The sequence below is a fragment of the Sphaerodactylus townsendi genome, linkage group LG05, assembly GCF_021028975.2.
Source record: "Sphaerodactylus townsendi isolate TG3544 linkage group LG05, MPM_Stown_v2.3, whole genome shotgun sequence".
NCBI lineage: Eukaryota > Metazoa > Chordata > Lepidosauria > Squamata > Sphaerodactylidae > Sphaerodactylus > Sphaerodactylus townsendi.
Genome location: NC_059429.1, coordinates 57,386,207 through 57,400,525, shown reverse-complemented (window position 1 = coordinate 57,400,525; position 14,319 = coordinate 57,386,207). Strand labels below are relative to the sequence as shown.

At 41.0% G+C, this 14,319-nt stretch overlaps 1 protein-coding gene across 10 annotated transcripts in view; it reads left to right on the top strand.

Annotated features, from left to right (window-relative positions):
* The window catches only part of LRRC7 (leucine rich repeat containing 7), a 268,314-nt gene that overhangs the window by 196,953 nt on the left and 57,042 nt on the right, over window positions 1-14,319 (top strand). For all 10 annotated transcript variants that reach the window (XR_007244582.1, XM_048497223.1, XM_048497228.1 and 7 more), the window contains 3 exons: window positions 2,282-2,393; window positions 3,073-3,253; window positions 3,938-5,612. Coding sequence is in view for 9 of the 10 variants with exons in the window: in XM_048497223.1 (XP_048353180.1) it covers window positions 2,282-2,393; window positions 3,073-3,253; window positions 3,938-5,612 (1,968 nt within the window). In the remaining variant the exon portion in view is untranslated. The remainder of the gene's footprint in view (window positions 1-2,281; window positions 2,394-3,072; window positions 3,254-3,937; window positions 5,613-14,319) is intronic.

Below are 14,319 nucleotides of genomic sequence, written 5' to 3'. Positions count from 1 at the left end.
CTCAGCTTATCTTCATATGGCTTGGTGTCCAGGCCCCTGATCACCCTCATTGCTTTCCTCTACACCCACTCCATTCTGTCCACATCTTTTTTGTAGTGAGACCTCCAAAACTCCAGGTATGACGTGACCAATGCAGTGTGCAGCAGTGTGTGACACCTTGCAATTTGTATGCTATACTTCTGTTGATAGAATCCAAGACTGCTTTAGTCTTTTTTACCACTCCATCACACTGGCTTCTCATATTTACCTTACAGTCTACCATTTCCCAATATCTCATTCACCCACACTACTACCTGGAAGTGTATCCCCCATCCAGTACACATATTTTTCTTTTTTGTTACCCAGATTTAGAACTCTGAACTTATCCTTGTTGAATTGCATCTTGTTCACATCCAACAACTTTTCCAGTGTGTTCAGATCTCATTGAATTCTATCTCTATCTTCTGTTGTGTTTGCTACTCCTAATTTGGTGTCATCTGCAAATTTAATAAGTAGTCCCTCCACACCTCATCCAGATCATTTGTAAAAATACTGAAAAGTACCAGGCTCAGAACTGAGCCCTGTGGTATTTCCATGGACACTCCCCTCCAATCAGATGAAATGCCATTGACAACTAGTCTTCAGGTATGGTTCTCCAACTAGTTCCATGTCTAGCTAACTATCCTAGAGTCTAGTCTGCAGTGCTTCAGTTTACCCATCAGAACACCATAGGGAACTCTGTCAAAAGCTTTACTGAAATACAGGTAAACAACATTGTTAGTCTTGTCATGTTCCAGTAAGCTCATCATTCGATCAAAAAAAGAGAGAGAGATTGTCGTCCTTTAGATGCTTGCAGATTGACCCCTTTAATATCTGCTCCAGCATCTTCACCAGGACAGAGGTCATATTGGATCATCCCTCCTTCCTTTTATAACAACTGGGATAATATTTGCTCTTCTCAAGTCTTGGGGCCCATCTCCCATCCTCCACAAGGTCTTGAAGGTGATGGACAAAGGCTCTGCAAATTTCTAGAACGTTTTTTTGAGAACTTTGGAGTGCATATCATCTGTACTCATCTAGTGCTGCCAGGTTAACAACCACTGTGTCCATGTCAACCAGAAGCCTGGATGCTGTGTCTTGCCTACTGTCATGTCTTGATAAGCCTATTTTCTTATTCAGGGAAAAAATGATACAAAATAGGCATTGAGACTTTCTGCTTTGTTTTTGTTATCTGTCAGTTTCTCCAATTTCATCCAATAGTGGGCCTATTGCCACTTTTACCCTACATTTGATCCTCACATATCAGAAAATTTATTGTCTATGATGACTGATCGACAGTGCCTAACAACTCTCAGATACTCTTCTTTAGAGGTGTGCCCTTCTCTCCATTTCCTGAACATTTCCTTTTTCTTCCTTAGCTCACCATGGAGTTCTCTGTTCATCCACATTGGCTTCTTAGACCCCCTGCCGTATTTCTGTCATGTTGACTTGAGCTTGCAAGAGCTCTTGTTTTAAGAAAACCCACACTTCACTTTCTCCTTCCCTTCCAGCATTCTTGCATATGGAATGACTGTCATCATGCCACCATTCCCTGGTATGCAGGGTCAGATTAACATCAGGATTGTACTGCATGAGGAGAGGGAATTTCAGCCATTCCCCCTCTACTAGTTTATGACCTGAAATGGTCTAGATGATATTTGCTCTATTGAAGACACTTATGCGTATCCTGTCAGTACACAGCAAACCCCGGCCTAACTGGTCATTTAGTGCACTGTAGAGCCATCTTAGGTCAGGCAAATGGCTTAGGGAGAAGGCTGAAGTTTGCATGAGGGACTCTGAAGTACATGTCTCTCACAGAAAATCTGCATGGCAGTTTGGATGTTTCATGAGAACTGTGTGACGTAGTTATGCCCTTAGCAGCAATCTATATCCTATGTTACTGTAGCATATTCAAACCTCATAAAGCTGTCTTTTTGAAGTTTGTTTATTTTTTTTTAGTGTAATAGAGGTATCCAAAAAATAGACCCCTACCAGGTGGCCTGATTTTGCCACTTACATGAGACCTGCTACTTTACAATAAAATATAGTGATATTTAATTTTTTCTCAATTCATTATAATGACAAGTTTTACAGAATTCTATCATAACAAAAGTTACGATCATTATTAGTCCCATTTGGAAGCTAGAAATTCTGCAGTTCCATATTTGTATCAAAGCTGGTTATTAGAACTTGTTGTGGTTTCACCTGCTAAGCTGAACTTTTAAAATTGTATTTCATTCTCCAATATTATTTCATTTATCAGGACCCTTTTGTACACCCTGTGAATGATATGAGGATGGGAGAACTTCGACCCTCAATGACTGAAACCCCATTGTACCAGCCTAAGCTTGTTCTCTTGGGAAAAGAGAAAAAAGGTACCGGTTCACTTGGTAGACATTTGGAAGAGAATTATGATGAAAATTATAGAATAACATTGTGCTTGGCGCTGCTTTCTGTTACAGCTGGCACATAAAGATATACTAAAGAATTCATCTTTCACCAAAAGAGATAATTTATTGTGCCATTTTGAATTTAAGAAATGTTGCAGTTGATAAGGGTATATTGTAGTCATGGTACAAATGAGTAGTAGATAATGGATGACCCCAAATCAAACTACTTAGCCCTGAAAAATCTCCCATGGTCATGACTTCATTATTCTAATAGTTTGGGCATGATTGAGGATAGTGCAGAGAAGGTAGGAAACCTCTCCCACCCTCAGCCCACAATGAAACTAATAGTGTAAAACTGAGAAACTTAAGTGTTTCATTACAGTGAGGCTTACCTTTAAATAATGACAATATAATAATGTACTTTCTAGTGTTGATTCCTCAGTATGATCAGAAGATATAACTTCTTTTGTCAGGATGCCCTGGAACTCAGATTGCTGCTGCTGGCAAAACCAGCAGATGTAGTGATATTGTACCTCTTAGGCCACAGCAGAACAGTATAGAAATTGTACCAATTTGTAGCTTATTATAGTAGCTATTCTATATGTAAATGTTTGGTTCTATTTTCTCTCATGGTGTTATATTTTCATGTTACTTTGTTTTCCAGAGTCAACAGATGAGTCTGAAGCAGATAAAATTCACTGTATGAACAACAGCGTTTCTTCAGGCACCTATTCGGATTATTCACCTTCACAAGCTTCTTCAGGGTCTTCTAATGCCCGTGTTAAAATGGGGTCCCTGCAGACTACAGCTAAAGATGCAGTGAATAATTCCTTGTGGGGTAACAGGTGTGTTTATTTGGCTTTGCAACTACATTGATATGTAACTTGGCATTTAATATCTAAATAAAGTAACAGCAGGTTTAGGCAGTGTGTGTTCCACTAGAATAATTATGATGTGTACCAAAAAGGTCATAAAATTAGTTCAATGTAATTTTAGATTTGATAAGAAAGTACTGTATCCATATCTGTTTGTCCACCAAATGCCTACCAGTCCCCCCATACCTTTAGAAGTTTTGCATTCTAAATTAAACTGGCTTTCTCCCAGTCTAAGCTGGCACTGCTTACTGAACACCTGACTAGACCAAACTCCACTGAAGAAGAACTTTGAGAAGGAAGGAGCTATAAAACTGGCCTTACTGTGGCCAGTTTTTTTCTGTATACTTTTGAGCTGCAAATTTCAGGACACCGATTTCTCCTTTATGCTCATAAATGTGATGAATTCTTTCAAAATTCTCAAATAGAAAATGAAAGCAGTCACCATTTAAAAAAAATTATTTGCAGTTGAGTAAATAAGAGCCCTGCTCCTGTCTATGGCCATTTTCTATGTTCCCAACCAAAACAAACATTTACTGTTCAATACTAAAGTGGTTATACTGCGCACAAAGCTATGATAAGATATTTGTTAGCTTTTTCTTTTGCTATGATCACTCCCTTTTTGAAGAGATTGATTTTTATATTTGTTTCTTGCAGGCTTGTTCAATCTTTTCCCCAACCCATTGAGACAAAACCATTGCTCAGCCAGCGTGAGTCTGCTCCAGCAGGAAATTTGCAGCAGCATAACGATAGGCGTCAAATGAGTGACACATTTGCTGATAGCTGGAATGATGGTTCTCATTATGATAACACAGGATTTGTAGCAGAGGAGAGCACTGTGGAGAACCCCAGCTCCAACCCCCTCTTAAGCTCTAAATCAAGAAGCACATCTGCTCATGGGCGCAGGCCTTTAATTAGGCAAGACAGAATAGTTGGCATTCCTCTAGAACTTGAACAGCCTACTCTCAGAAACACACCTGAATCAGAAGTGCCTCCATCAAATCCTTGGCAGAACTGGACAAGGACCCCTAGTCCATTTGAAGATCGGACAGCCTTTCCTTCAAAACTGGAGAGTACCCCTACCACCAGCCCTTTACCTGACAGAAAAGATCGTGTTAAAGACTCTCCTGAAATAATTGGTACTTTTCCTCCAGGAACAGCATGGGAGTATCATGATTCAAATGCTAACAGAAGTCTTAGTAATATGTTTTCTCATATTCACTGTCGCCCTGAGCCATCTAAAAATACCATTTCCATCAGCAAGAGTACAGAGAGACTTTCCCCAATGATGAGGGATATAAAGACTAGTAGATTTAAGAAGTCACAGAGTATAGATGAGATAGATATTGGCGCTTATAAAGTTTATAATATACCACTGGAGAACTATGCAGCCACTACAGAAAATGCAGGAATACATGAGATGCCAGACAAAATGATGCGGCCAGAGCATGGAATGTCTAGTATGTCTCGCAGCCAGTCTGTACCAATGCTTGATGATGAACTTCTGACCTATGGAAGTGTTAAAGTTCAGCAACAACAAAAGCCTTCTGTAACTAAGAAAATGTACCAGTTTGACCAAAGCTTTAATCCTCAAGGATCAGTGGAAGTGAAAGCAGAGAAGAGGCTACCACCACCATTTCAACATACTCCAGAATACATTCCCCAGCAGAGTAAAAATGTTCCCAAGGATTTGGTTAGCCCAAGAGCCTACCGAGGATATCCACCTATGGAGCACATGTTTTCATTCTCTCAGCCTTCTGTTAATGAAGAGACTGTTAATACTCAGTTCTCAAGTCAGGGATCAAGGGCTGGATTTTTGCGAAGAGCAGATTCATTGGCCAGTTCCACAGAAATGTCTATGTATAGAAGAGTCAGTGAACCACATGAACCTCAGAGTGATAGGTATAACAGACACCAATATAGAGGAGCTATGGAACGCCAAAGCAGCATTTCTGTGTCTGAATCCCAGTTCCTCAAAAGGAATGGCAGGTATGAAGATGAACACCCTTCATATCAAGAAGTGAAAACTCAGTCTGGAAATTTTCCAGTTAAAAACCTTACACAAAGGAGACCATTGTCTGCAAGAAGCTACAGTACAGAGAGTTATGGTACCTCCCAAACCAGGCCAGTTTCAGCTAGACCTACAATGGCAGCTCTGTTGGAAAAGATACCATCAGACTATAACTTGGGTAACTATGGTGACAAGCCGTCAGATAACACTGATTTAAAGACAAGGCCTACCCCTGTGAAGGGAAGTGAGAGCTGTGGTAAAATGCCCGCTGACTGGAGACAACAGCTACTTAGACATATAGAAGCTAGAAGGTTAGACAGGGTATGTTTGGCATTTCTCTGCAATTAATGCCTTTCAGTTTTTATATTTTGATATATTAAATTTTGTGATTGCAATGACTAATATTGTTATCCAGTAATAATTCCTGTATTTTGTGTTATGTGTAAATCATCTGTGAAGTCTGTTGAGGTTATTAATAAGTATTAAGTTTCCTTGGATAAGAGTTAGGAAAAGTTCTCTCTGGTGTAGAAGCAATATTTAAAACAAATGTGATTCAAGAATTCTGCCCGAACAATTGTGAATTTTGTCTGGTGTTTACTTTTAAAGTATATGGGTAAAATATTCAAGATAAGTTCGGAAACAAAATGCAAAGTGTTTGACATGGTGGTAGTGGAAAATGCCATCAGATTCCAGCCATGTATGGTGACCCTGTAGAGTTTTCAAGGCAAGAAACAAACAGATGTTTTGCTTCTTTGTAGAAACCCTGGACTTTCTTGGGTTCTCTCATGGGACTTGAGAGAACCCAAGAACTGGACTTTCTTGGGTTCTCTCTTGGGTTCTCTCATCCAAGTTAGTCCTCTCATCCAAGTTAGTTCTCTCATTAGTATGAGGGCCAGCCCTGCTTAGTGGCCAAGATCTGTTGAGACTGGGTTAGCCTGGGCCATCCAAGATCATTTGATGTTGACAGAATTAAAATTAATGAGAACAGTTCAGAATTCCCCACAACTTTAGGGCACATATGGAACATTCTGCATACAGAAACTGCTCTCTCCGCTTCCATGTCAGCAATACAGGAATCTCTTGTACAAATGCACATATGCCCAAAAGAATCCTTATGTGTACACTAGAACTGTTGCACCATGGCAAATTTATTTCTCCATTTCTTATATCCTTTGTAAAATATGTAGCCATTCTTAGGCCCCTTTCAGATTTCCATTCTAAACTGGATGTCATCCATTGTTGGCCCATTTCCAAGTAAAGGGATTCAGAGATGGGTGTTTCATACAATTTATTTCAATCTGTCTATGAGCCATCTCTAAAGTGCTCTGATCATTTCAAAAAGCGTCACTTTTCCCCACCTTTTTCTGTGGTGCATTCTTTGTCACTTTTTTAACATTCTGAGATGTACACTATAGCACAGTGATGGTGAACCTTTTTGAGACCGAGTGCCCAAATTGCAACCCAAAACCCACTTATTTATCGCAAAGTGCCAACGCGGCAATTTAACCTGAATAACCCCCTTGAGCACGGGCCAGTCTGCTGTACCCTCCAGTAAGTCCCACATGTGCCGCTCTGCACCTCTCTAGCATCTTTGCCACCTCTGCCCCCCCACCCGGGCAGCAGCCACCTGGAGCACAGGCACCAGGCCCACCAGCCTCCCTGCTCGCTGAGGTGTATGCACATCAAGTCCAGCGATCCAGGCCAGCCTAGATGTGTGTGACAAACTCTGTGCGCGCGTGCCCAAAGAGAGAGCTCTGAGTGCCACCTCTGGCACCCGTGCCATAGGTTCGCCACCACTGCTATAGCATCATAGCAATCCAGCACATCCCAATACTGGCGATATAACAGTGAATTGCTACATCACCAACATTGAGATGGGGTGAACAGCTATGGTGCTTCAGTGCAAATCTCAGATCATTTTTTTTTAAAAGCATAAAAGAACATGCTGTGGGAAAAGGTGGGAGGAAAACAATTCTTTTGAAAGTGATTCAGATGTTTTTAACAGCACACTGCAGTGATTCAGAAGTGCAAGGAAAATCCAAAAGACGAGAGAAAGTAGTTTTCATTAAAAAGACTGAGCCCTAGGATGCCAACAGGACTCAAGCAGCTTTATGTGGAAAGATTTTTTTAAAAACTCATTAGCAGCCTGGAACCCAAATGGTTGTTTCTGAAATGACACGCAAAAAATCTGATAGCCACTGGCTGCTAAAGGGCAGTTTGAAAGAGTCCTTAATCTGGTCAAGGAACAATATTCATATTCTTAAGCCTATTTGCATGTAAACAAATCAGTTTATTTGAATTCTTGTATTTCCAAATATGTGTAGGAACTCTATATAAAATTCCTAAAGGCCCTGTAGTGGCCAAAGGTTTCACTTTTTACCTTATGCTCTTAATATTTGTTAAATCTGAAAGCTTAAGTCATTATTAGAGTTTAATAATGTTCACAAAGTCAGATAAAAGTGAGCTATTATTTGGAAATATTATAATTGTTTATTGCCATATGAGAAAGACATCTTACAACAAGAAAACAGAAATGCCCAGAAAACCTTTTTGGAAGCATGTGCTCTAATATTATTAACCTTCTTTTAGGCATGTACTAGCTTGGGCTCTTTAAATGGCCTGTTCCTTACTCAGTTTTACAGACTTTTTCATTAGCACTTTGTGGCCCTGTACTTTTTATTTTATCACTTGGACTATTCTGTCCTTTTGCTCTTGTTATTGAACATACATGGTTTTAGGCACCAGTCCAAAACTGGATATGGGGTGCTGGGGCCTTGAACAAAATCAAGTTGCCCCTTTTTTACTACTTGCCTCTTCTATTAGCAGAAGAAATGTAGCAGAGCAAGCTTGCTGGTTGTGTAAGAGGAAGACTGATTTTTACCTGATTTCTCCCTCGTTACTGGAACCCACCTCACATGTCTTCTGACATTTTGTTCATGAAGCAAATTTGACCTCCACCCTTGCCAGTGGGTGGGAGGGGAGAGAGACCGTCTAGAGAGTTTTGGGGGAAAGGAAAGATCTGCTTTTGCAAGTTCCAAGAATTTCAAAAGCAGTTTGCCACATGATATTTGTGTAGACAAATGCAAATCCCATGATTGACAAATGCAAATCCCATGATTGCTGGGGTACTGCAAGTGTAACTGTGTGATACTTTGGGTTTCAGACATTCTGCCACATGTGTACACAGTACTTTGCTGAGTAGCACAAAAGAAAAATACAGTATTGTCCATGGAAGTCACAATCTAAATGTAAACAGCTAGGTGACCTAAGCTGAAATTCTGCAAGATTCAATGGCTTATTTGTATAATACAACCTTAATAAAAAAAGAGAAGGTGTTGCTGCCCAATGGGTAAATAGAGTGTTGACACAAGTATTCACTCATCTGCTTGTCAACTGCCTTGGTGGTGTAAGTGCAAGACTATAGCATATAAATAATTTCCCAGTTCCAAAGCACTGCAAACAGAATGCATTTACAATACTATTTTCACAGAATGCCTGAACAATTCGAAAGAATAAATAATGTCGTTAATGCACTACATCAGATTACCTCTTGAGAGAAGATAGTGCTATCCAAACCAATTTGCGCTTCCAATTTAAGATCCTATAGATGTAAATGTACAAATATGAAGCAGTGATCAGGACAATAAAATTACCTTAAATTTATTATGCATCCCAAAATTAGATTTTTATTCTAGATTTTTAAATATAGATTTAAAAATACTATGACTTGTGAGGGAAAATAACTACATACAGCTTATGGATCTCTGTGTTTTGGGGATTAAATAAATTTATAAATGTAGGTGTTCCATAAGGAATATTTACTTTTCCAAAATGTGCTAATAGAACTAGATTTCAGACTATGTACATTTTATCAGTGTGTGAATAAGCCAATCTTGGATCAAGTGTCGCAGCTAGAACTTTCCTATTTCCTGACAATCTCAAATACCGTCCTTCTAAAGGGAGTTGGTTTACATATGCAGCTGCAAAAGTATTTAGGAAGCATCAATCTACAATGTATGAATAAGCTTTAAGTACCCCAGTGCGCTGTTTGAGGATAACATAGGGCAGCAAGGGAGCTAAATACCTTGTTTCCCCGAAAATAAGACAGTGTCTTATATTAATTTTTGCTCCCAAAGATGCGCTATGTCTTATTTTCATGGGATGTCTTATTTTTCCACTCCACAGCTGCATGCTCTGGTGTTCTGTTTGACGGGCATGCTTCCAAACAAAAACTTTGCTACGTCTTACTTTCGGGGGATGTTTTATATTTAGCACTTTAGCAAAACCTCTACTATGTCTTATTTTCAGGGGATGTCTTATTTTTGGGGAAACATAAAGCACAAAATGGAAGACTGACGTTGATGAGAGCAACAAAGCCCTGTTATTTGTGGTTTGTTGCCAAGTAGCTATGGCTTAAAATGGTGGTTTAAAAATGTGAATGTTTGTTACTTGAAAATGTTTTTGTGAACTTTCCTCAGGGCTAGTGACAAAATTTTATGGGACTGATAAACTAATTGTATTTGTATGATTGTGCATGCTGACTAAAGATGTAGTATTCCTAGAATAAGACATATTAATGTCTTCTCTCAGGAGTCATATAATGACACCAATCTGTGCTTTAAAGTATATCTGACATTCTAGGATTATTCATAGCATTTAGATACAAGGGGGAAAATATGCTAATTCACTAAAGACTTCATCATAACCCTTCTGAATTCTGGTCTTCCACACCACGATGTCATGTTGTTTTCTATTTTGTATTTGGCTGAGGTCTTGTGTTAACCTGTGGCTCTTCTCTGTGTCAGCAGTTCTGACTTCATTTTGAAAAAATAGAACAGGAGTCCCCATCATGGCACACGGTCACCATGGCTACTGCCACCACCTTTTCTGATACCCACCAAGTGTTTTAGGAATTGGGAGGGCCAGGTAGGGTTCTGCCCAGCAAGGCTTCTGATTGACTATTGGAGATTTAATTGACTGTGCAGATTTTTAAAAAATGTTGCTTTGGCAGCAACTGCCACCACAGTACAAGGATCTACACTATGTTGCTGAAGTGAAGCTGTAGCAAATATTTTGTGGCTGGCTCTGCCTCCTGAAGCAGCCATTCTGTGGCAGCTATTCTGTAGTTGTGCCCACTATACCATGTCAGAATTCCAAATGTGCCCAAGTCTCAAAAAGGTTAGGGATTCCTGCAATCAAAGATCTTTCAAATAATATCTTGTAACTGCAATTATTATCCTCCCCACCCCCCACGTGGACTTTTTCCCTTTACTAACATTCAGCTGCTTTCGACATTCTGCACCTTCTGGAATAAATTTGGCTGTTGTAGGGGACATATTTTGGTTACATAATGTTATTAATACTTTTATCCACACAGGGGCCAGCTGTTTGATATAGTAATTATATATTCTGTACAGTTCTTGATTTTATGGTATTTATACATTAATTGATAAACATAACTGAAATGTAGAAATATATCAGCATAAATTATATATTGTTAAATTTGAACCAATTATTTTCCCAAAGCTTTATGATGGGTATTTCAGAAAAAGAAGCATGGTACACTTCTATAAAAAGTATGGAATAGATATTATTTTTTAAATTGAGCATTTTTTCTCATATTGGAGAATTAGCTGTAGTCTTCGTCCTCTGTGGTAAATCATTTTCAGTTTTATTCACTATTAACAAATAGTGTGCAGTAAACATGTACTGTAATTGAAACACTCTATATTGGTGTTTCTTCAGATAAGAAATCAGTTACATCATGGATGCAGAAAAAAATTACAAAGTACTAAGAATCCTATGTACAAATGTATGTATTAACAAGATAAGTCAAGCGCTCAAAACTAACAAAATTGATTGGAACCTGCTTTTCTGAATCAGATATCTCATCCTCAGATGTATGGCACACATAACCATTTTCCAGGCCCCCTATGGGTGGAAGTGGATTTGTAACAAAGACCTGTTGTAAATCCTGTTTTATGTAATTCTTCTGTGAGTGTTTTTTAGAGAGACTGGGGGGCTTTCCCCACTGACAGAGTTGAACTGGTTTCTACCTAGGTTCGCCTCAGTGAATCCCCACTGCCACGGAGCTCAACATTGTTTTGTCTCAGTTCCCCCCCCCACACACACACACCCAGAACTGCGACATCCTTGTCGCAGTTATGAACTACACTTTTCTGCCGGAACAAGGTCGATACCGCTTCGAAGCTTCAAAGTGGGGAAGCATCGAAACGACACCTCATCTGTTCAACCAATCACGAGCCGCTTTTGTGGCATGCACAGACTTTTGAAATGCGCAGAACGGGAGAGTCGTGGCGGGCAGAAAGCGCATTGTAAACTGTAAACTGTAAAAAATGTAAAAAAAAAAGAACACTCCCGTTTCCTGCCATAACACAAGCGCCAATCACGATCGAGGAGCAAAACAGGCACCAAGATGATCCCGCCCACTTAGCTCGGTTCCAGGGGGCCAACTCAGTTGCTGTGGGGACAGCCTGGAATCGCCCTCCACTGAAGGGAACCGAGTCGACCTTAGCTCCCTTCTGTAGTGGGGAAAGCCCCTGGGATAGATGTGGTTGCTACTCATAAATGATGAGAGAGGTCAGCGGTCCCAGCTTCTAATTGTGTCATCACAGTAAGTTAGTATAAGCATAAGCATTTTATTGTCATTGTGCACGCACAACGAAATTTACAGCAGCATTCCTCGATGCACACAATTTCAGACTCATACAATTTCAGACTCATGCAATTTCAGACTCATACATCATCATCCTCCACCCATCCCTACATAGCCCCAAATACATCAATATGAAGCAGCGGAGTTTAGCATAGCCACAGCTCTAGAGTAGAAGGGGCATGTCCATGCCGCCACCCAGCCCCTGGGGCATGGTCATGCCTCCCCAAGCCAAGATGGGCATGGTCATGCCTCCCCAAGTTCCAATCAAAACAGTAACAAATCAATTTGGACAGGATTTAGAAGATAGACAAAATAAGATAAAATATACCATGGGCGATTCCGCACACGAGTAAAATAGGTTTGACCCAGTTCCCTGAGAAGGGTACTAAACTAGGTTGAAGCCATTGTTGTTCCCCACTGCAACCAGCTTGATCCCAGCTCAGAGGGCAGGATCATCTTGTGCCTCTTCGCTGCTCCTTTCCGATTGGCTACTGTTCTACGGCCATGTTCCGTCTATCTCCACACACGTTATTAAAAAAACTGCCACAGGAATGGAGGGACGAAGGTGGCGTTTTTTGATTGGCCATCTGTACGCATGCCCGAAACACTCAGCTGTGATTGGCTGAATGGGGGACTCCTGGCACCAGAGATTCCGCACTTTACTGGAATCGAGCTGAGTTTGAGAGTGGTTCCCTGAAAAAGTAGTAGTTCCCAACTGGAGTCGGAAATTTGACCGTTACATGGGGCAAAACTGGTACAAAACCACGTCGATTCCAGTGGTTGTGCGGAGCACTTAGGTCGAACGCAGCTCGAACTTAGGTCGATAACCCAAGTGCGGAATCAACCCATGAGAGGGCAGAACCTATAATAATTTCAGGAGTTACCACTGCTGGGGTGAAGTAACAAACTAAAACAGAATCCCAGTTATACCTTAATGTCTCATATTGGAACAAATGTATTTAGTTTTTATGGTACCTTTTTGTCATTCACTATGAGCAACAATCATATCCATTCTAGTTTCTTTTAGGAAGACTTACACTTTTAAAAAAAATTCTTGATCAGCAGCAGGAAGCAAACACTGAGGATAGGAGATAGAGTTGCCAGGTTGCCCCTGGCAACTGGGGGGGGAGAGGTGGGCGGTCTTACCAGGCTTAAAATGAGGCCTAGGATATGAGTGATGCAATGATGTCATTTCCATAAGTGATGTCATTGTGTTGCCAACAGCAAGGGAAACTTCCTGGGTATTTGGCCAAAAACTCTATGGTAGAAGCTGTTTTTACCTAAGTTTTGCTCAAATACCAGTGTCTCCCTTAATGGTGTGTACATGATGACATCACTTCCAGAAGTGACATCATCACACCAGTGATATGTAGGCCTCATTTTGTACCTAGCAAGACCCCTAGATGGCATTGGCAGAAGGGGACTCAAACCAGGGATGGCACTGGCAGAGGGGGACCTAAACCAGGAGATCCTTGCCCCCTGGTGGTTGTCTGACAACCCTAGCAGGAGATGCCATGACCCCACTGTACAGCTGGCAAGCCTAGGTCTCTCTCTTTTCTGCAACTCCTCCTATTGTAATCCTGGGTTATAAAGGCTGCTGGAAAATGATCATATACTATGTATATCTGAGGAAGTGAGGTCTGACTTCTGAAAGTTTATGATAAGTCAAGTAACCTCTAATGACATATAAAAAAGTAATATACAATATAATAAAATGTCAAGATAAAACTTGGTTTTACAACTTTACTCAACTGTAAATTAAGAATTAAATAAGGACATTTCAAAAGTTAATTCTGAACAAGGAGGGCAGTGGCACTCTTCTGGTCGTGGGGGGCACAAAATCACCCTCCATGTGACCAGGAAGATGGCAGTGGGGGGCGGAGCCAGGGACCCTTGACCCCGCCCATGTTGTCATCAACATGGGCAGGGTCAAGAGTGTCTGGGTTCACCCCCCCACTCCCTCCTTCTCCCCTGTTGGCTGGGCTTCCTGCCAGCAGCCAGCAGCCCCTTCTGCTCTGCCCTCCGGACAGGCCAGAAGAGACTGCGGTCCCCTGCCTTGGAGAACTGAGGCCGGGGTGGGGCTTGGGGAGGCATGACCATGCCCCAGGGGCTGGGTGGCGGCATGGACATGCCCCCTAAGCCCAACCCCAGCCTCAGTGCTTATAAAAGCAGTTCTCTGCTATCAATCTCAGTATGCATCTTTCCTCAAAACTAGTGATTGTTCTAACTTCAGTTTCTAAGTGCAGTGGTGCATGGGGGGGAATGATGCCCAGGGCAAAATGATGGCCAACCCCCCCCCCCTTGTGGCACCCCCTTCATGGCACCCAGCAAAAAGCAGCTGACTGAAAAGGC